The 22751-nt window shown below is 33.0% G+C and overlaps 1 protein-coding gene across 1 annotated transcript; it reads left to right on the top strand.

Moving 5' to 3' along the window:
• The first annotated feature begins 567 nt into the window (after positions 1-567).
• LOC106779987 (heterogeneous nuclear ribonucleoprotein A3 homolog 2) lies at positions 568-3834 on the top strand. Its single transcript, XM_014668213.2, has 6 exons — positions 568-724; positions 801-841; positions 975-1138; positions 1225-1324; positions 2008-2177; positions 2462-3834. The coding sequence occupies exons 1-6, from the start codon at positions 672-674 to the stop codon at positions 2996-2998; spliced, it is 1065 nt and encodes a 354-aa protein (XP_014523699.1). The 5' UTR covers positions 568-671; the 3' UTR covers positions 2999-3834.
• Positions 3835-22751: the final 18917 nt, after the last annotated feature.

Here is a 22751-nt window from a genome sequence, read left to right as displayed (position 1 = left end):
AACATTTCATCATAATTTAGAGAAATTGATGTATAATTTTTTTTATTATAATATAGAGAATGATAATAAAAAATATTTGAAATATTTTTAATCTTAAATATTTGTGTTTTTTATAATTTTTAAAAATGTTTGTTTACTTCATAAACGTGGATGAGATGATGAAACACATCTTCATAAGCCGTCCATTACACAATCTGAAGTTACTTTGGAATTTAGAAATATATTATAAATTATCTAATTTAAACGTTTTTTTATATAAAAAAGAAAAAAAACTTTGTAATTGGAAATACAATATTGACTTTTTTTACTTTCATATTATACAATTGGAAGTAAATTTGACTTTCAAGTTATTGTTTGAGGTTGTATAATTCAATATACATTTTTAACGTTTTAGTTTCCCAAATCATATGATTTCTAAATTCCATAATTTGAAAATAACCTTAACAAAAAGTTTAATATTCATAGCGGTGAAGACGAAAAGCACGGGAGTGGCAAAAGAAATTTCTGACCAAATGTTTGAAAGAAACCGAAGCCCGGCCCAAACACAACGACAACTCACACAAAGTGTCCACCGAAAACCTAGTTAGTGCTCTTTCTGTCTTTGTATTGGCTCTGTTCTCTCTGTTCTCGCTCCATAGCTCTCCGCACCCTGCAGATCTCGATCTGCAACAATGGCTTCCAGAAAATCTGACAACCCCCACTCTGGCGACGGCGCCAGTCCCGGGTTTGCTCCTTTCCCTATTCTTTGTTGTTCTCCTTCACTTTCACTCTTCTATTCTCACTTTCCCCTTTTTCTGCAGGAAAATCTTCATCGGAGGGTTAGCCAAAGAAACCACCCTAGGTCATAAAACCATACACTTTCTTTGATTTTTTGATTTTCTTATATTCGATTTCTTAGTTTCCATCGACTTTTGTCAATTTTTTTCGATTCATATCGTTCTTGTTATCTGATTCGATTTGCTAAATCCTGTCAGAAACGTTTGTGAATTATTTCGAAAAGTATGGCGAGATAACGGACTCCGTTATCATGAAGGACCGTCAAACGGGTCGACCCAGGGGCTTCGGGTTCATCACCTATGCGGATCCCTCCGTCGTTGACCAAGTCATTCAGGAGAACCACATCATCAGCGGCAAACAGGTACTCTTTTTTCTTCACTCTTTTCCTGCGTTTTGGGCCAACAAACCCACGGTTTTGATCCTTACTTGGCATTTTACTCCTCCCAGGTTGAAATCAAGAGGACCATTCCCAAGGGTTCGTCGCAGGCTACCGACTTCAAAACCAAGAAAATCTTCGTCGGCGGTATTCCAACATCAGTATCCGAAGGTCCTATACTCGTTCACATAATACTAATAGTTATCACTTCGTTTATCCATTATCCATGTTTATGTTGCTTTATATAAAAACAGTGCGGGGAAACCCTAATTTTGATCATACATGTTCATCATTGAATTTTGCACTAAAGGTTACACATGCTATGCTTGATTTGAGTTCACGTTCAGTTCATTAACTGCAGTGAAATGTGAGAGTGGAGTTTGAACGTGCCTTTGAAAGAGGGATTGGGGTAAAACCCACATGCACTTAATCTTCTATAATAATGGTGGAAATTTTAGTAACATAACAATTGCAGTCACTTTTCTATCTATTATTTGTTCCCATTTCCTTTTTTTTTTAAAAAAAAGAGATCAACCTTAATTCAGCTCATGACAAAAATCTTAGCATGTTTTTTGGCAACACTAGAAATTAAGCACTGAATATAACAATTGTAAGCCATATTATAAATGTTTACAATTTAAGCGCATGGCACTTTGGTGTCTGAAAAAACAATGAACGTGAATGATTTGATTAGGTTTTGTATTTTTAGGGGACTAGGGTGAGAATTTTGCTTTCTTGGGGAGTGGTGATGTGTCTGATGTAGAATTTAACTTGGATGAACGGGGGTTTACATCTTTATTGGTTCTATGGAACTTATTGTTTGTTTTGATTTATATTTGTTTTGTGCATTGCAGATGAGTTCAAGAACTTCTTCTCCAAGTATGGAAAGGTGGTAGAGCATGAGATTATACGGGACCACACCACAAAGCGATCAAGGGGGTTCGGCTTTATAGTATTTGATAGTGAAAAGGTTGTGGATAATATTTTGGCAGATGGGAACATGATTGATATGGCTGGTACTCAGGTGAGCTGTGTTTGGTTCTTTTGGATATTTCACGTGTTTGAAAATGGATGTGGTAGTTGCTAAGAGGAGGTAGGTGGTCTGTTTCCACGGCAAAAGATTTTGTTCTGAAAGAGTTTTGCTTGTAGATGATTTCTTGTGTGAATGCATGCTTTCGTTACTAAATTATTGGTATTGCTGGACTTAGAGGGTGAGGTTGCTTAAGGTTTATTTTTTATCCGTGCAACCCAGGAAAAATAAAATTGTGCTTATAAATAAACCTAGGTTGACTCACTTCTTTGTTGTAGGTTGAGATCAAGAAGGCTGAACCAAAGAAATCCTCAAACCCAGCTTCTCTTGCTCCGTTTGCTAGTGACTCTAGGGCACGTTCTTACAATGATGGATTCGGTGGATTTGGTGATTCTTATGGAAGTTTTGGCGGAAGTGGGTATGGTCCTGGTTCTTATAGGTCACTTGGTGGAGGGTTTGGGGGTAGGCTTGGTGATTATGGTGGGTATGGGGCTGGAGATGACTTTGGTGGTAGTTTTGGGGGCTATGGTGGCGGTGGTGGTGGTGGCTATGCTGGCTTTCGAGGAGAATCGTCATTTGGCTACTCTAGTCGCTATGGATCGTACATGGGTGGTCTTGGTACTGGTTATGGCAACAGTGGGTTAGGTGCATATGGACGAGGTGTTGGGGGCTATGGGAGCTATGGTGGTCCAGGAACTGGTGGGGGCTATGAAACAGGCCCGGCTGCTGGTTATGGTGGAGCTGGAGGGGGTGGAGTGTATCCCAGTAGGGGAAGCTATGGTGGCAGTAGTCGTTACCATCCATACACAAGATAGTTTGATTACTAAGCTTTGCAGTAGAATTTGCATGCAGGTTTAAGCATTTTCTAGACACAAAGCACTTACTGCAGGTGACCACTATCTAGAAGTCAGAAGAGCCACTAGCATGTCTGTTTATCTAATGCTTAGACAACCGAAGGTAGAAACAACATCAGTCTAGAGCTTCCCGAGCATCATCAATCTAGAGATTCCCATCAGTTATCAGCCTATACGATTTTAGATAGGCACATTGTGCTTTTGTGATATTCAGATGTTTGCAACTTAGTCTGTCAATTCTGGTTATAATATTTAGTTAGAATCGTGGTGGAGTTGTGTGATTGTGTATTATTGTAGGTCATACTAGAAATTTGTTTGAAAGAGTACTTGTTCTCCATCTTTCCTTAAGTTGTGTTTGGCTAGCCAATGTTAAAGATGCTGACTAAACCTTTTCAGGTAAAACTAGTTGATGCAGTTGCTGTGATTTAGTTACATGCCTAGTTAGATCATATCCATGAGATAGATCTTAATTAGTCTCGAGAGGGTGTTCTCATGTCACTCTTAAGGGCTCTTTTGACTGCAATCCGTCTTAGCATTCGGAAATTGGATCATAGAGAGGCAGATTTTACTAATATGAACTCTTTCTCTAAGACCCTTAAGATGTTTAGTAGATATTTTCTCCATGTACAGAGGGGAGTAAATTCAGAAACTACATGACGTTGCCAGTTAGACATTTTATATCCGGTGATACCTCTGCACTTAAATATGAGGAAAGTTAACTAGTTTCAAACTTCTCAAGAATATTAAGTCATTTAATGTTTTCATTTTCATATAATAAATAAGTATTTTATTCTAAATTATCCTCAATTGTATATTTTGATGGTGGTGCTTAGGTTTAAAGATAAGGGTTGAGGTTGGTGGAATTTATTTGTTTCTGATTATATTTGAGTCCGGAGGGAGTACTGTGCATTTTGGTTGTCTTGGACAGTCTGGGGGAGCTTGATAAGAAGTAGTTTTAGGTGCTTACCAATAAGCATCTGTATTTTAAAGTGATGCACAGGTTGTTTGGTTTGGATATATTATCAGTGCGTTTATGGATGATAGTACTAACTACTATTCCAGATTTGGTGTTTTTTCATAGCCCCCTTCAACCCTTTAACAAACATACACCCTTTCATCCAGGAATACGGCCAGCACGAACAATGACTGGTGATTTCATTTAACTCCTTGTAGTCAGAGGTCCCTGATAATAAATTTGTTCGTTCATTCATTCTTAAAGTATTGTGGAGTTAAAACAGGCTACCACTAGACCCAATTTGGTGTTTTCAGAGGCTGTTGGATTGGCTGTCACCCATACTGGTTTATTGTTTAGAAGCTCATTTTCCCCCACCTTTTTAAATGTAATTAAATTGCGTGTAAATCACAATTGAGAAACTGTTTGTGTTCTTATTTCTTACCATATATTTTAATATATTTTAAATACTAACCCCCAAAATTGAAAGTAAAAATATTTTGTAAATAGGTTTGTAAGAAGTTAGATTTCCATTCCTCAAAATTATTGAATCTGGAATGCTTCAGACGTCTGCCAATACAGATAAATACTTTAAAGATATTAATCAAGCTAAATCTGAGGTGACGTGCAAGAATTATTAAGGATTTTAGTTTTTTTAAATATATTGTACACTATTTTTAAAGTAGTAGCCTTTTCATAATTTATTTTCTGCAGTGTGTGCTTGTTATACCTTTTAAACATTTTAATGAAAATGTTTTAGGTTTAATTAGTCGGATAGTTTTTTGTGTATTAAGATGGTCTTTGATTTTTAAAATTTTTAATTGTTGCTAAATTTTTGAACAAAAATTAATGGTACGTTACGGATCAACATTTGATTTTTTTTAACACTTTTCAAAGAATTATTTTCCGTTTTGTAAAAGTTTTTGTTATTCCGTTTTGTTAGTGCTAGGTGTGATAACATTTTATGGTATTGTTTTGATTTTAATTTAGTTTTTATATTTGTTGATTTAATTTATTTTTAGTTTTTTAAAGGAAACAATATTATTATCTTTACATTAAGATAATTTATTTTTTGTATCTAATTTATTTTTTGTATAAATGTTATATTAATATTTTTATTACAAATAACTTTTTAACAAATTATATTATTATATATTATAAATTTTCTGCAGTGTTAGTTATACCTTTTAAACATTTTAATGACAATATTTTAGGACAATGTTTTAGGTTTATTTAGTGAGAGTTTTTACTTTGGTGGCTGTGTATTAAGTTGGACTTTGTTTTCAAGTTGGTTTTTGTTTTTTTAAAAGTTTTTAATTGAGTTTTAATTCTTGAAAAAATGTTTTAATTTTTGAACAAAAGTTAATGGTATGTTATGTATCCACATTTGATTTTTTTTTTTAATATTTTCAAAAGAATATTTTTCAGTTTTGCAAAAGCTTTTGTTATCATATGATGTGATATGTGATATTATTAGTGTTATGTGGTATAATATTTTCATTGTTTTGATTTTAATTTAGTGTATATATATATATATATATATATATATTTGTTTTGTTGATTTGATTTGATTTGATTTTTTTTAAATGAAACAATATTATCTTTTTTATATAAAATTAAGACAATTTATTATTTGTATAAATGTTATATTAATATTTTGATTAAAAATAACTTTTTCACAATTATATTAATTCATTTATTGATACTAATGATTTTAATGACTAAATTTTAAAATAAGCATTAGTATATATATAAATAATAGATTTGATTCCAATTAAAAGAGTCTAATTAAAAGATGATTATTATTTATATAAATAGTATTAATTAATTTTTATAAAAAATATAAATTAAATATATATCAATTTTAAATACTTTATTTTTTTGTAAAAATATTTGTACTAAAATATGATTAATAAAGCATTAATAATATATAATAATGTAATGTGTTAAAAAACTAATTTAAATTAAAATAGTATTATAATATTTATATAAACAATAAATTTTATTTTAATTAAAGAAATACAATATTATTATATTTAAAAAACAATTAAAATTGAATTGAATTTTTGAAATAGGAATTAAATTGAAATTAGGATAATATTAATAATTTTTTATGCTGTATTAATAGTGTTATATCAAAAAATTAATATGTGATAACAAAAACTTAAAAGAAAAATAATTTCTTTTAAAAATAATGTAAAAATTAAAAAATTAGATTGACTTGACATGTTATTATTTGTAATTTTTATTCATAAAAGATCTGATTGAGACAATTTGAGACAATTTTTTTAAAAAGTTAAAACATAATTTTAATTTTTTTTAAAGTGAGGACTATTGGATTAATTAAGCCAATGTTTTAATGTTTTTAAATTAAAATAGGAGTTTTCCTATGATAAATAATAAATTTAGGCTTTCAAAATTGAAATATTTTGATTTTTTAAATTATTATCCTATACTTTTAATTTGATATATACATAAATTTATAATAGTAGCATATATAATTCTTTTATTGTAGTTAAATAAATTGATTAAATCAAATATTTAAAATCATCAATTAAATGCATAACAAGATGATTCGAGTGGTCATCCATGAAGTATATGAAAAATATTAGAAATGACGTTGAACAATGTTTTTGGAAAACGTTTTTCGTAACTCTTCTGATATAGCACGTTGTCGAGCTTGCAAAATATTTTTTCGAAAGTTTAGACGCTCGATTTGAAATATAAGCGTTGAAAAGATCGGCGTGTTATTTAGAATTATTTCTATTGTTGTATTTGTAATAACTTGCTTTAAAAATAAAGGATCGTTTAATCTAGAAGTTCTTATATTTTCAAATATAAAACTCAATTACAGTTTTCTAAGAGGATTGTTTAGTAAAGAGAAGAGAGAATAAAACAAGATAGTTAATGCACACAAAAACTTGTATTTCAAAAATAAATTCTGTAAGAGATTTAAGGAGGCAAAAGAATCTCAAGTTTACTTCTAGGAAAGGGAGGAGAATCACTAAGGATCACTTAAAATCCAAACTTTTCCTAACCAAAGTTTACCTCAAGTTCTCTTGCACCAAACTTCTTAAATGGAATTAGGTTTGATACACAAGTGGACATACAATAAATTATAAGCAGTTAAAGACAACAATTAAACTAGACTATGCGGCCTAATGGTAAAGTTAGAAGGCACTTTGGAACCTTCAAACCTTAACCAACTAAAAACGTTTTCAATATGGTTTATAAATTCTTGTTAGGAGATGAGATTGAGTATCAAAGACTACACGAAGACGCCTAACAAGGTTATGAGTTACAAATCCAAAAGCAATACAATTTTAGAACTCAAAAATACGTAATACAAATAAATAATGTTTGTTCCTCCCCAAAGTGTCTCACTCCTTTTCTTCTTGTCTCTTCCTCAAGGATTCAAGGTCCAAAGAGGTCTACAATCACCCGATATGCCATGTCCAACTTTGTTTTTCCTCCAAAGCATATCCTACACCGAATATCAAACTAAATCTGAAAGGTAGAAATCCAAAGCGAAGGCAAATAAAGGCCCAAATTGAACAACAACTCTTCAAAAGGACTTATATTGAGACAAAAACAGAGAGTGATGAACAACACAATCAAGAAAATAAAGCTTAAGAACAAATGTTAGACACTAAAAAGAATTACCTAAAGAAAGACACTATAATAGATGAACAAAACAAAAAACAATCAGGGAATTGTTACTTCCAGTTTTTACAAACACTGAGCTAATGGTGCACTGTGGGCAGAGGCAATATTTCTTATAAAAAATTTCATGTCCAAGTGTCATGTCAAGGTTTTATGTCCAAGTATCATGTCCAAGTGTCATGGCAAAGTCTCATGTCAAAGTCTCAAGTCAAAGTAACTTTTGCTTTTGCTTTTACTTTTACTTTTTTTTTTTTTTTGCTCTTGCTTTAACTTTTTACTTTTGTCTACACTTTTGTTTTTCACCACAAATTAGATCTGGAGAATTTGTTTTGGTAGCTCAAAGTTCATGACTCAGAAAATGGAAAAAATCTTACTAGAATAAAAAATAGAACATGAAACTCAAAGAAATACAAGAGAAACTTAACTCTAAGAACTTGCCAATGGTCTAATGACAAGCATGAACTCAAACATGAAAAGAAAAAGCACTCAAATGGATGTATATAGTGTAATTTTGAAATCCCAATGGAACATATTTTTTTGTAATTTTTGTAAAGCCTAAACTAAGAGAAAATGACATAGAAATGACTACACATGACTCTAGATAACATGGATAGAATTAAAAATAAAAATAACCCAAAAATGACATCAAAACATAACCAAATATATGAATAAAGAATCAACAAAATATAAAAACACACTATAACACATGTATATGGAAACTTTGTGGTAAAAATCAAATAATTCCGCAAAAGAGCAAACTAGAACCGTAAAAAACATGTATGGAAGTAAACAATGAAATATAATAGAGAACAACAACAAAAGCACAAAGATAGGTAAATGACCAAGATACTTTAACTCTTTTAGAATCAAAGCTCTTGATATCAACTCACATAATCAAAGAAAGAAAACTCATGAAGTCTTAAATTCATATTTTAATTGTTTTTATTTTTTATTTTTTTTAAATGTATAGCATTTTATTATTTAATAGTTGATATACTAGTTTGTTTGCTTTTGTCTTTCTTTCGTTTTGTTGCTTTCTCTGCTAATTTAATTTTTTTTATGTTTAATTATATTTTAATTTTTAGCAACATTAAAATAAAAGACAAATAAAAAAAAGTACAACATCACTAAAATTATTTTATTAATTAATTATTTTTTAACATTTTGGCGTGTGCATCAAATAAATTATAATTATAATTTACTATGAGCATATTTGTCCTCTAAATAAAATAAAATTGTATTAATAATTATTTAGGGCAAAATTCATTAATGACAATTAATTATGAACTTTTACAAAATTCCATGTTTATTAATTATTTTAATCAGTCTAACAGTTAAATTTAAAGAAATGATAAAATTGATACAATAATTATTTTAATTTATAAATTCTTTTATTTAAAGTATAAATTTGGAAAACAAATGTAGACATAAAAAAAAGGAATTTCCTTTATATAATAGGTATAGATGTATAGATTTCTCGAAAGATATATAAAGTAGCTATTATATATTATGCTTACTCTTTAAATAGATTTATTAAAAGGATATAATTGTGATTTTGGTTATATACAATAGATTTAAAAAGTTTATAAAAAAAAAAGAAGAAAGGTACGGAAACATATATTTGATATTTTGTGGTTATTAGATTAGAAATATCAATAAGTGTATTTAGGATTTTAAGGGTAAAAGTGATATCTATAAATACTCATGCTAAATGAGTGAGTGTTATGTTTGGGTGAAAAAGAGTATAATTGAGTATATTTGAAGGAAAAGTAAGAAAGAGTATAATTAAAACATAGTGTGAAATTTGAATTAAATCCAGTTTAGGGATGTTAGTGTTTCATGTGATTATGAGATTGTAAACGATATGTATTATCATGTTTTGTGTTAATGAAATGTCTCTATGAATGTTCTCACTAGTAAAAAAATGGGTTACGATGTCAGTGTTTTTTGACCTTTATATAATTTGTTTAAATGAAAAAACAACCTTTTGAAAACTCCAAAGTAATTTTCCACCGTCTCTCGTTCTACACTACATCAACACCATAAATAACATCCTTTATAATATCATCTAATCCCATATAAATACGATCATCGCAGATGGAAACCACCAACATAGATGCAAGAGTGAGCTAAAAGAATCAACAATTAAATCACAGATAATGATATAATCATAATAATACAATTATCAATTATGCTATAGGCTCAAAACGTTCTTACTTAAATCAAATTCAGAACACAATAACACATTGCTAATCCAACTTCAACCCAAACAAACATGCCACCACTCCCATTCACTATCGTCATATGTCTTATTCCGTACTCCAGCATACATGACTTGTTCACCTAAACAGGGCCTACGCACCAACCCAAGACTTTTCGATTCACAAAAACTGGGTCCACACACCAACGAGGACTTTCTTGTTCATTAAAACAAGGCCTAGACACCAACGTAGGACTTCCTCGAATCATTAGCCATTGAGTACGTAAGAAAACATAGGACTCACAGTCACTTACTAGCATGGCTTATCAAACAACCCTTATGGAAAACAATAACTCAACCAACACATGTTCCACTCGGCATACAATCTAATTAACTTGACAACTATGAAGTTATGAGGAAACACTAGAAGGGGGATTAGGGGGGGGGGTTGATATAAAAGCAGTAAGTTTACAAAATCAACTTAACTTTCTCCAAAGATATAAAAGTAGTAAGTTGTCGAAGATGTAAACAGTAGATGATGGCTTAAGGCTAGCTTAAACAGTTAAGGAGATTGCATTTATCAACAGCCAGTTGTTTACCTAAAGGACTACAACACAAACAATTTTATATTGGTTCACCTGTTAGGGCTACATCCAGTTCTCCTCTAAGTTAGCTTAGAGGGTTACATTAAATATTCAATGAAGTACAATTGAGTGTTTTAAACCACTCCTGGTGTTCCTAGTCCTATTGAGTAACCATTCCTTATTGAGTTTGACTAGTTGAGTTTGACTCATTCCTGATTGCATAGTACTATTCACCACTCTTGGTATCCCTAAACGATTTCAATATCATTGTGATACATCATCTAGTTAAGTTTCACTCAGTCTTGGTATCCTTGGATGGTTCTAGTATCATTGTGATACATCGTCTAGTTGAGTTTCACCCACTCTTGGTTGTGAAGTATTCTTCATCACTCATAGTATCCCTGATCAGGGAATAACCTCCACTTACCCTAGACCAATTGAGTAGTCACACCACTCCTGAGTCAACAAGTAGTTGTTAATTACCTTTGACTGGTTGAGTATTCTCACCACTCTTGGTCTCAATCAACGAATAACCTCCTACCCTAGACCGGATGAGTATTCTCACCACTTTTGGTCTCAGTCAGCGAATAATCTCTTGTTACCCTAGACTGGATAAGTATTCGCATCACTCTTGGTACTAAGCAACCTTGCCTAGATTTCCTTAACTCTCCATAGTCAACTTGTAAGTGTTTTGGTTCTCTCCAGAATTGCAATCAACGACTGCTTATAAGTCATTTAGACTATTACTCTTGTACAAAGGATGTAGTTACAATACAATGTAGTGTAAGCACTTGAGGTGTTTCTCTCCTTATTCTTTTCTCTTATCTTACAAAGGTAAGCAAATAATACAATGACACTCGAGAGTATTGCTTGACTTTTATTTTTCTCTTTTCTTTTTCTCTCTTATCTTTACTCACAAGGTGAGTAGATATAACAATGAGGTTTGAGAGAATTTATAAGTGTTTCACTCAATTACTCTCTTCTTCCATCAAGTGGATATTGTGGTAAAGCTTTAAGAGTATATTTTTTTTTCTTGAGCTCTTCTCTTTTACTATTTCCTTAGTTAGAGGAATTTTGCTTTTAGTAGCTCTGAGAGATTTCCTTGCTCAAATGATGATGATACATCTTCATACTCATCTCGTCTTTCTCATCATCATTTTCTTCTTTTTCTTATCTTATATTTATACACCTTAATGATATAGCCGTTATGAAAAAGCTTTTCTTGAAATATGTTTTTTTCTGGCTATTGGTGTGGATGTCTGTCATAGGATGAAGTCTTTTGTCAGAGCAGACATGCTTTCCAGAGCTTTTATCAAAAGCAGATTTGACTTCTCATTTGGCGCGACTTTTTATAAACTGATAAATTCTTCTTTTATCCTCAATGTCCAATTTGATACTTACATGAAGAGGTAACTGATCATTTGTAGCAAATTTTCTGCACAAGATAAAACAAAAGTTTGTATAGAAAGTATGCCTTATTTCCTCTTTGTTTTGGTGTTTTTAAAAGCTTTCACCATTGGTAAAAGATTCTATTGTTTTCTACTGTTTTGTTTGTGTGTTTGACTGATATCATTTAGTCTGTGAGACACTTTTTCTTGGTTGGTATTTTACTTATTGTCTTCATGTTTTATTGTAGGTATTGTGTCACAATTTCCTAAGATACGAACATTATGTCAATGTCTTTCTTGTTAGTGTTACCTACTACTGATTTGATTGTGTAGACTACTCATCAAATGTCACTTTTGTTGTTTTTGAACATTGAGCATTTAATGTCATTTAATGCTTGCTCTTAACAAGAAGGCCCTTTTAGATTTCCTACCGTTGAGGTAGCGTTTGACAATTAAGATTTTCTTCTACAGATACCAAGCGTTGATTAAAGACTTCATTGTGTGATGAAGTAATGTTTTGGCTCATGGCATCGTTTAGATATAGTAAGCGCTTTTTGTGATTTTGCCTTTTCAGATAGATAACGTTTAACTTTGTTTATGTTTTCTCAAGTGTTTTAAGTATTTAGTCTTTTTAGTGTGTTTTTTCAATGACATTGTCTTGACATGTTTTGTTTTCTTGAGAGCCAATTGTTGGGGCAAATCGACAAGTGTGCCGAGTCGCACAAGTAATATAAAATGGTAAGACCAAATATCGTATCCCAGAGGACTCTCGATGCTAAACAGTTGTGTGAAAACAAGATTAATTAAGACTTATAATAAAAGAGATCATGGGTGGTATTGCAAAAATAATAAAATAAAGCAAAATAAAATTGATCAGTGGCAAAAGAGCACAGAGATGAATGGAAGTTGGTTGATATGAGATGGATATGTTGTTGGGGTTAGACTTCACCATGTTCCCTCTCATGTATATAAGAATTCTTCTTTATTCATTAATGCCAACGTCCCTCACTAAAAAACTTAAACCCGACCCCTCGATAAATAAGCCTGTCCCTAACTACCATTTCATACAATTCCTAGCATTCCTGGTAAAAAGATGTGAAGATCAAGAGGTTAAGACGACTAAGACTCATACCCTCATCCCTGAGCAATATAACCCTTAGGAGTAATTCAACAAGGACCTGAATTGAAAGGAACCTATCGGCACTCATGCAACTCACAAATCATGCTATTGTATAAGCAAGCAATAAGAACAGATGAATTACTCTAACAATTAATGAAAAAGCATATGAAATTAAGAATCAATTCAAATACATGAGAGTTTACAAGGTTACATCATTCCCTAACAACAAATAGAAATTAGTTCCCCATAGACATGGAGGAACTCTGTGAATAATGGAAGAAAGAAAGAATGGAAAGACCAATAATTGGCTAAGAGTGTATTGCTATGCTCTTCTCTGCCAGGGATGCAAAACCTAGAGCCTCAAGGTCCTTTAAATAGTGTCAGAGGTATTCCAAAGCAAGGCCCAGTCCAAAAGAATCAAAACGGAGCAAAAACAGGGCTCGATCCACTAAAATCGCCGCCCAGGCGTCTTAGGAGGTCGCCCAGGCGAGAATTGGACCTTATGTAAGGCTTGGGCGACCAATTTTCGCTCAAGCTTCGAGCCCCCGTCGCCCGGGCGAGGTCCGAGGTCGCCCGGGCGAGCAACGTCGGTTTTTTGGCGCTCTGGTTGACTTTTCAGCATTCTGGCTGACTGGTTGAGTTTTCTGGTTGACTGGTTGACTTTTCTGCATTCAGCTTTGACTTTTCAGCACTGCAACTGTTTGACACTTTAATTCTTCCTTCAATCCATTCCAATAGCATACAAAATCAGGGGAATCAGTCAAAAAATCATTAAGTTCCACCTCAACTCTCTAATTTATAAAACTAAAGCAAAAACATGAGTTAAAGCAAGTTTCTGAGTAAAAAAGGTTGCATTTAGTATCAAAATTACATCACAAATAACGGTGTTTTAAACCATTATCACCAATCTGAATACCCTTAAGATATGATAAGCTTTACGCATTTAGCTTTAACTCATATTTTGACTTGATAGTCATTTATTATTACGTCTAGTTTGTTTTGTCTTAATTATTTTTTGGTTCCTAAAATCCTAAGTGTGTACCTTGTTTGACTCTAATGTTTTGTTTGTGTTTTCCTATTGTTTCCTGAGTTTTTTCTTCAACTAGTCTAATCTTATTTTTCCCTATGTTGTATTCAACTAGTGTTTAGTTTTCTGCTTGTCCTATTTTCTTAATTTGATAGTCTACTTTGACTTTTCTCGTGATTTTTGGTGTGTTAGATTTCTTTTAGAGGATCCTTTATTTCTTTTCATCTTAGTGTTTTAAGGTATGTTATGTGGATGTCTGTTCTTTCCAATTTTAGGGTTTTGTATTTAGCTTTTAATGTTTTTTTCTAACTTAATGTTTTCTATCCTATGAGTTTTCCTATTCTTCTATGGAACTTCTTCATTTAGATAAACTTTAGCATGTTGTTTAGTTGAACTTCAAAACTAGGACTCATATAGACGAGCTTGTCTTGTCCTAACAAACTACACCATGCAAGAATTGTAGTACGAGTCATGCATTTAATCACTACAACTCACCATATAATTGTCCTTGTCCATACAACCAACACAAATCATGGTACATAGACTCACAACAATGCAATCATCATCGTTTTCCTAGGAACACTTCTAAAACACACACCAAGTTATGGCAAACTCATAACCAAGGGTCCAACTACTAGAAGTATGGCCAAGCTCCTCCAAGAAGAACCATCCATAGAAAGAGAAACAAAGGTGTGTTTCACTTGGGCCATCATGGAAGAAGAAGGAGTAGTGTAGGATTTAGGCCTTGTATTTGGCCATGTAGTGTAGGTTTGATTAAGACTTGTATTAAGGCCTAAGTAGCGTAGGGTTTTCCTTAAGTTAGATATCCAAACCAAGTGGAAAGTGTGTGCCATGTGTCATGCTTCCATTGGAGAAGATTTGCTTTTTAAAAAGTATCCACATGAAACCTTAGGAGTGAAGAGTTTTTCTTTTTGGTAGTAGCCACATGTCCCTCCACCATTGGAGAGGATTTGTGACACATGTCTCCTTCCTAATGGTGGACAATATTCGGCCAAAGAAAGCTTGGTGGCTAGAGTTTGCTTTTTGGTTTTCAAAAAATGCTTTTAGGGTTAGAAGGAAACACCCTTAGAAGGAAACTCCCTAAACACCCTAAGTTTCCAAGGGAATGCCTTACATTGGTGGGCTTCCCTAGTTAGAGAAAGAAGACTCTTTAATTTCCCTTAAATTCAATATTGGAATGAGCTCAAGAGTGCCATGAGAAGGAGACAAATTCCCTCATACTATAACTCGAGCTAATGGATAAACTCCCAAGGCTCTAACAAGGAGATCTAAGTGTAGAATAATATAGGAAAAAGATGAAGCTTTATACCATGAGGATAGGAATTAGAGAGAAGAATGAGATCTTCATCTCTAGGTTTCTTAGTGGTCTTAAACTTGAACTTAGAGATAAAGTGGAGTTGCTACCATATCAAGATTTGAATGATTTGGTACAATTGAGCATCAAAGTGGAACAACAACTTTTGAGAAGTGATCTTCACTCTAGCTCTAATATTAAGAAAGACTACAAGAGAGAGGGAAAACAAGTGATAAAAGAAGAACCTTCTAGGAATGTAGGGAAAGAGAAGAGAGAAGAGAAGGAAAGAGAAAGACCAAAGATGGGAACATCATCTCACACTCGCACTCGTGACATTAAGTGTTTCAAGTGTCTTGGTAGAGGTCACATTGCCTCACAATGCCCCACCAAAAGAACAATGATCTTTCCTTTATCAGCATTTACTTCTCTATCTCTTGGACCCTTTAGGACTACTGGTGTGGTCATTCAACTGGCCAACCGTAACACAGTTAACTTGCAGGTGTGCTTGAGGATGTGCTTGTTCGAGTAGACAAGTTAATTTTTCCTGCAACTTTCTACATCTATAAAGGATAAAAAAGGAATCAAGCCATCAACTATTATCTTGGGATGACCTTTCATGCAGGAACACTGACCATGGAGATAGGAGAAAAAAAGGTGCATTTTAACGTATTAGAAGCCATGAAAGAGCCAATTGAAGAGCATTCTCTATTTTGTATTGATTTATTAAGTGATGCTGTAAAAAAAAAATTCTTTTAGTTTCTTAGAAGTTTTTTCAACTTTTTCTTCATCTATGGACTCTTCTTTTTCAACTATTGAGGACGCAATGTCAATTGATAATACCTCTGTGGCATCCAAATGTGATGCTGGGGTGGCTAAGATAACCTTAGGCTGTAAAATATTGCCATCTGTGGTACAACCACCCATTTTGGAGTTGAAATCCTTACATTTGAAATATGTTCATCTTGAGAAGGGTGTGAAACTCCCTGCTATTATATCTGTTTTGCTTACTGTTGAGTAGGAAGAACAATTGTAGTAGGTTATCAGAGAACATAAGAAAGCAATAGGTTGGACTTTAGTAGATATTCTTGGTATTAGCCCTACTTTTATCATGCACAACATACTTCTATAAGAGGATGCTAAGCCAGTAAGACAACCTCAAAAAATACTGATGGAGGTTATCCAGAAAGAGGACACTAAGTTGCCACAAGCAGGTATCATATACCCCATTTCTGACAGCACTTGGGTGAGTCCTATACATGTGGTTCCCAAGAAATATGGAATCACAATGGTTAAGAAGAAGAAGGACAAGCTGACTCCTATTCAGGACAGAAATGGGGCACATAACTTAGTAGTTGACCATCTTAGTAGGATTGAAAAGGGAAAAGATAACATTCCGATCCAAGTTAAATTTTCCGATGAAATCCTACAAGCATTCCTTCCACCATGAAGGAGGTAAGTACCCTCATAATTTTCTTTGTATTCTATAAATATATGGTATACATTGAGGACAATGCATGGATTAAGTGTGGGGTGTGGGGAAACAATTAACTTTGTTCCCTATTTTGTTTTTTTAAATAAATATCTACAATGGATTTGTGAGTTTGAATCAATAACTGGGATGATCATGAAAAAAAAAATGAGTCATGTTGATATGAGTGGATTGCTTCTATGATTTGCTGGTTGAGTTGATTTAAGAATTTCTTGATTAAATCTTTTGTGAGATTTAGGCCTAATGTTAAGGATGGATCATCATATGCCATATCCATTTTTCATGTGTGATTTGGCCACGTTTTGTTGATACTCTAATTTTTAGCTTGATTTTGTGTTGTGCAACTAAGGTAAATATGCATGATTTGATATGATTGAGGCATTTCTTGTTTTAGCTACTTGGCCAAATAAAAAGAGCAAGTATTATAAGAAAAAAAACTTCCTTAAAAGAGCAAGTAATAAAGTTGTTTTTGAAATAAAGTGTTATTACTCTTTCTATATCAATCTCAAAAGCTCATAAATTCTAAAAAAATTCTTACCTTTGCCTTGACCTCAATATAACCTTTAAAAAAGCCCTCATGATCAATAATTGCATCTTTTATGAAGTATGTGAATGTTAGAGTCTTGCTAAATATCAAGGGTGACTACTTTCATGGATATTTTGAGTGTAAACACAAGCCAAAAACAATTGAGAGAGTTGAGGAGAAATGAATACATTTTGACTTAAGTGTTATCTTTCATAGTTTATTTTCTAGTAAATTCAAAAGGTCAACTCATGTGTGAAGAATAAGGTGATTTCATTTACATGTCCATGACAAAGTGATGTCTATAAGATTGATCTATGCCTAATGTTATTCATTGTTTTGATCCAAATGCAAAGATGGAATAAAATGACCTAGAACAAAGTCTTGGAATTAATCAATTTTGCCCAGGAGTGCAAAAGGATAAGTGTGGGGGTGTCATGAGTGCATATTTATGCTTTAAAATTCAAAATCTTGATGATATTCTTGTGCTTAAATGATTGTTCTAAAGTTAACTTGTGACAATTAGGAGTGGGAAAATGTAACTGTACTACACTATACTGCTAAAAACTGTACTGAACTAAAAACTAATTTGTATAAACTGAACTGAACTGTAAAATAGTTCAGACAAACTGAACTGAACTATTTTTTTGTTTTATCAAACTGAACTGTACTATACTAAATTGAACTAAACTACAATATAAATTGAACTGAACCACTAACTGAATTGTAAATTGTACTAAACTACAATATAAATTGAACTAAACTATTAACTGAATTATAAATTATACTAAATTAAAATATAAACTAAACTAAACTACTAAATTATAAACTACACTTAACTACTATACTATTTTTACTTTTTTTAGAAGAAAAATACTCTTATTAGAAAGAGAAAAAAAAAAAAACACCGGAGTATATAAATTAATTAGTTTATGTATAAATTTGTTTGTAAAATTTCATCTCATTAATTTTTAAGGTATAAATTACATGTAGTTTATAGAAAAAAAAACTTTTTTTTTTATTTTTCTTCCATAAATATTTCTGGGTAAAGCTAATGCGGTCCTACTAGTTTAAAAAGTATATGAATAGAATGGAAAATAAAACTAATATATTTAGTACAATTTATATGAACTTCATCTAATACCGAATGCGCAAAAAGAGAATGTTAACAATCAAATAGTTAAATTTAATTTATTTGGATTAACATATAACAACTTAAATTTAAAGATAAATTAACTCAAAGTTTTTCACTTTTGTAACAAAGTAGACAATTTCTTTTCAATAAATTTACTTGTAAATAATTACATAAGAGAAAAAAAAACTATAGTTATTTTAGGACAAAATGATTTTTTAACGTAAGACAGTACAGTTAACTGCAGTTAACTGAACTGAAAATTTATTAAGTTCAGTTTTTAAAAACTGAACCATAAAACAATATATTTAAGTTATAGTAAAAATGGTTCAGTTCATTTTAGTATAATATAGTACAATTAACTATAGTACAGTACAGTTCAGTATTTTTTGCCCAGCCCTAGTGACAATTGGATTTATTGGGTTTAGGAATTAGAGAGACATTAAAATGTGATTTTAAGTTGCATAAATTATTTTGGATAGTCTAATGTTTGTTGATGTAGCTAGAATTAAAGTTTGAATTGCAATTTTGAAAAAGAGAGAAGAAGGCTAAAGTGTAAATAGAGGAAATTTCTTGTCTTGATTGAATTAAGGCATCTACACATCTTGATTGAGATCTTTATGCTGAATTGATAAAAGTAATTTCTTGTCTTGAAGGAAAGAGTTTTTGAAAAAGGTTGAGTCATTGTAGTAATTGTTCTGAAGAGTTGAATTACATTATGTTTGCTTGAGGACAAGCAAAGTTCTAAGTTTGGGATTGTGATAACGGCTTAAAACATTGTTATTTTTGATGTGATTTTGATACTAAAAGCACCCTTTTTCACTTAGAAACTTGCTTGGACTCATGCTTTTTATTTAAGTTGTGTGAATAAGAGAGTTGAGGTTGATTTCAATGATTTTATGACTAATTCCTTTTGTTTTGACAGAGATTGAGGTAATACTAGAAGCAGAGATGAAAAGCCAAGAAGATGAAGCTCAAAAGGGCATAAAAAGGCACTAAAAGGAGGGAAAACACGAAGCCTAGACGTTCAGAAATGAAGCTTGAGCGTGTTGATAACTGTTGAAAAACCGTTATTTTCATACTTAAAATTTGACATTAAACACACTCTTTATAACTTAGAATTAGCCTGAAATCATGAATTTTGCTTAGGTTAGAGAATAAGAGAGTCAAAATTGATTTTCTTGGTTTTATGCTTGGTTTCCCTTGATTTTATAGGTTTATTGAATGATTTGGAAGAAGGGTTGAATTATCAAAGAGTTGGAGTGCAGAAAAGCCAACCAGTCAACCAGAAAAGTCAACCAGTTGACCAGATGCTAAAAAGTTGACCAAAGTGCAGTTTTAGTGTCGTAGGTGGCGTTGAGCGATGAACCAGCACTGAGCGGTGGTTTTCCCACTTTTTTCACGATTTTTCGCTTGGGCGACACCGCTGGGTGTTATTTTAAGTGCCGAACCTACCGCTGAGCAGTATCCCAGCGCTGAGCGGTGTACTTATGGGTCTAGGCCAAAATTCTGTTATTTTTCTGAGTTATAAATAGACCCTAGACGAATTCTAGGGTAATCTTTTGGCAGAGAAAGACGAGAGAACACCTTCTACACTCCTTGGAGGCGGAATTTGGATGCTAAGGCTCCAATTCACTAATTCTAGGGTTTTTTCTTCCATTCTTTCCATTAAATCCATATAGTTTCACCATGTCAATGGTGAACTAAACCCTTTTTTGTTGGGGAACAATGTAATCCTTGTGAAACTCTCTTATATTGAAATTCCTATTTTAGTCATATACTTGTATTATCAATAGTTTGGGTTTTATTCTCTGTACTTTAAAGCTTGCATTGTTTAACTCATTCAGTGTCATGATTTTTGATTTTTTTGATACGGGGACATACGGGGAAATATAGTTTTGAGAAGAATTCTCTTGATTATTAAATATTGCCTAGAGATAGGAATAGGACGGTCAATTGCTTTAAGCTTCTGTCATTAATGCATTAGTAATTATTAGGGAGACTAGAGATGGTAAACTAGTAATTATGGTAATAGGCTCTTTTAGTCGAGAGATCGGATTTAGAGTAAATTAGAAAAATGCATGAACATTGATAATAAATTTGAATAAAATAGGAATAATAGATATAGGAAGGTGGATCAGGATGAAACTGTAAACCCCAAAAACTTCATTCATTCATATCTTTATCTATCAATTGATTCAGCTTTTGCATTTGCATGTTTAATTTTGTTTTTGCATTGCGATATCAAATTATTATTCTTTCAAGTCAGATGCGATTAATTCACCTAAACGTTTAGGCCACAAAGTCCCTTGGGAAACGATAGTTGGACTTACTGTCTATTATTACTTGATACGATCTGGTACACTTGCCAGGGTGTTAACACGTGCAGAATCGACGTCCGTCGCCTAGCCGGTGACCCTGGCCACTCGGGCAGCAGGGTCTCAAAGCTTGGGCGGCCAAATTGAAGGCCCAGGCCTTACATGAGGTGCTTTCACTGCCCGAGCGGTCTCCTTGGACGCTTGAGCGTCGACCTTCGTGGATCAGACCCTGTTTCTGCTCTATTTCGAATCTTTTGGACCAAGCCCTATTTTTGCACATTTTTAACCTTATTTAAAGGACCCTAGGGCTCTAGGTTTTGTATCCCTGGTAGAGAAGAGCATAACAATACACTCTTTTCCCAATCCTTAGGCTTTCATTCTCATTTTTTCTTCCATTATTCATAGAGTTCCCCCATGTCTATGGGAACTAATTTCTATTTGTTGTTGGGGAATGATGTAACCATGTAAACTCTCATGTATTTGAATTGATTGTTAAATTCCATTTGCTTTTCCATTAATTGTTAGAGTAATTCCATTTCTCTTCTTCCTTAACCTGCATTCAAACACAATTTTTACCTTTGTTGACCGGTCTTGCAAATTTAGATCTAGCCAGTGGTGCATCCTTCCTTGCAGATTTATGACTAATATTTTTCACTTGAATCTTCTAATCTATAAAGACATCATAGATCACCTCCTATTTTTCACTTGAATCTTCTAATCTATAAACCCGTCATCTACATTGATGACTACATTAGCCGCCTTCATAAACTACCTTCCAAGAATGATTGGGATCTTGTCATTCTTCTTCATCTCCTTGATCACAAAATCTACCAAGAATTTAAGCCTTCCTATGCGCATCACAACATCCTCCACCACACCGTAGGTTTTCTTTGATGATCCATCCTCCATTATCAAGGATAACTTTGTTGGCTTCAATTTAAGACCACCAACCTTTTTCAGCATAGATAGGAGCATCATATTAATGCTTGACCCTAAATCAAGTAGGGCTTTCCCTATCTTCACACTTTCAATGGTGTAAGGAACTATAAAACCTCCTGGATCTTTCACTTTAGGAGGATGTGATTTATCCAACAAGTCACTGCAACTTCCTTGTTCATCAGTAGCTTCCTCATCTAGATCCATCTTTTCACCAAGATAATGCTTTATACGCCTAGCATAGACAAGAATTTCTTGAAGTGCTTTAGTCAACGGTATAGTAATCTCTAATTGCTTGAAGACTTTTCTAAAACACTCACATCTTCTCTCTACTTTCTCACGCCCCTTTGGGTAAGGAAGAATTCTCTCATCTTTTTCACTTTTTTTCTCTTTTTCAATTTTTTTCTCTCCCCTCTTCTCTTCTTTTTTCGACTCCCCCTCACATATTTTCTCTTCTTTGTCTTCTTCCCTTACTAACTCAACACCCTCCTTTTTCTCTTCCACTCTCTCCTCAAAGACACTCACTATGGCCTTACAATCTTCTTTAGGGTTAACCTCAGTATTAGCCCCAAATTGATTCTCTGCCTTGTCCTCTAGCCTTTTGGCTAATTGACTAATCTACATCTCCAAATGTCTGAAGTTAGCTTCATTTCTCTTCATGGTGGATTCATGCGCCTTCATAAATTGTTGAAATGCCTCTTCCAACATGCTATTCCTTTCATTTAAAGCAGATACCTGTTGCCATAATGGTGATGGTTGCTACTGTGGACTATTGAATTGGCCTCTTGCTTGTCCAGATTGTCCAGTTTGACCTTGACCCATGCTTGGGTGAGGTTTTCACCCTTGGTTGTAATTACCTTGGCGGAATTGGAATTGATTGCCCATACTTGGAATTGAGGTTTTCAAGGCAACTTCAGTATTGCCTAGTAGTATTCAAGAAAGTAGATAGGGCTAAAGTAACCCTAAGTCGTCTCCCAACGAACACGGAATTGCTTTCGAATATATGAAACTTATGAATGNTATGCAATGCTTAAGAACAAAAGTGAGGATGTTTAAAGGTTGTTGTA

The sequence above is a fragment of the Vigna radiata genome, unplaced genomic scaffold (assembly GCF_000741045.1).
Source record: "Vigna radiata var. radiata cultivar VC1973A unplaced genomic scaffold, Vradiata_ver6 scaffold_70, whole genome shotgun sequence".
Taxonomy (NCBI): domain Eukaryota; kingdom Viridiplantae; phylum Streptophyta; class Magnoliopsida; order Fabales; family Fabaceae; genus Vigna; species Vigna radiata.
This window is presented reverse-complemented; position numbering and strand designations above follow the sequence as displayed.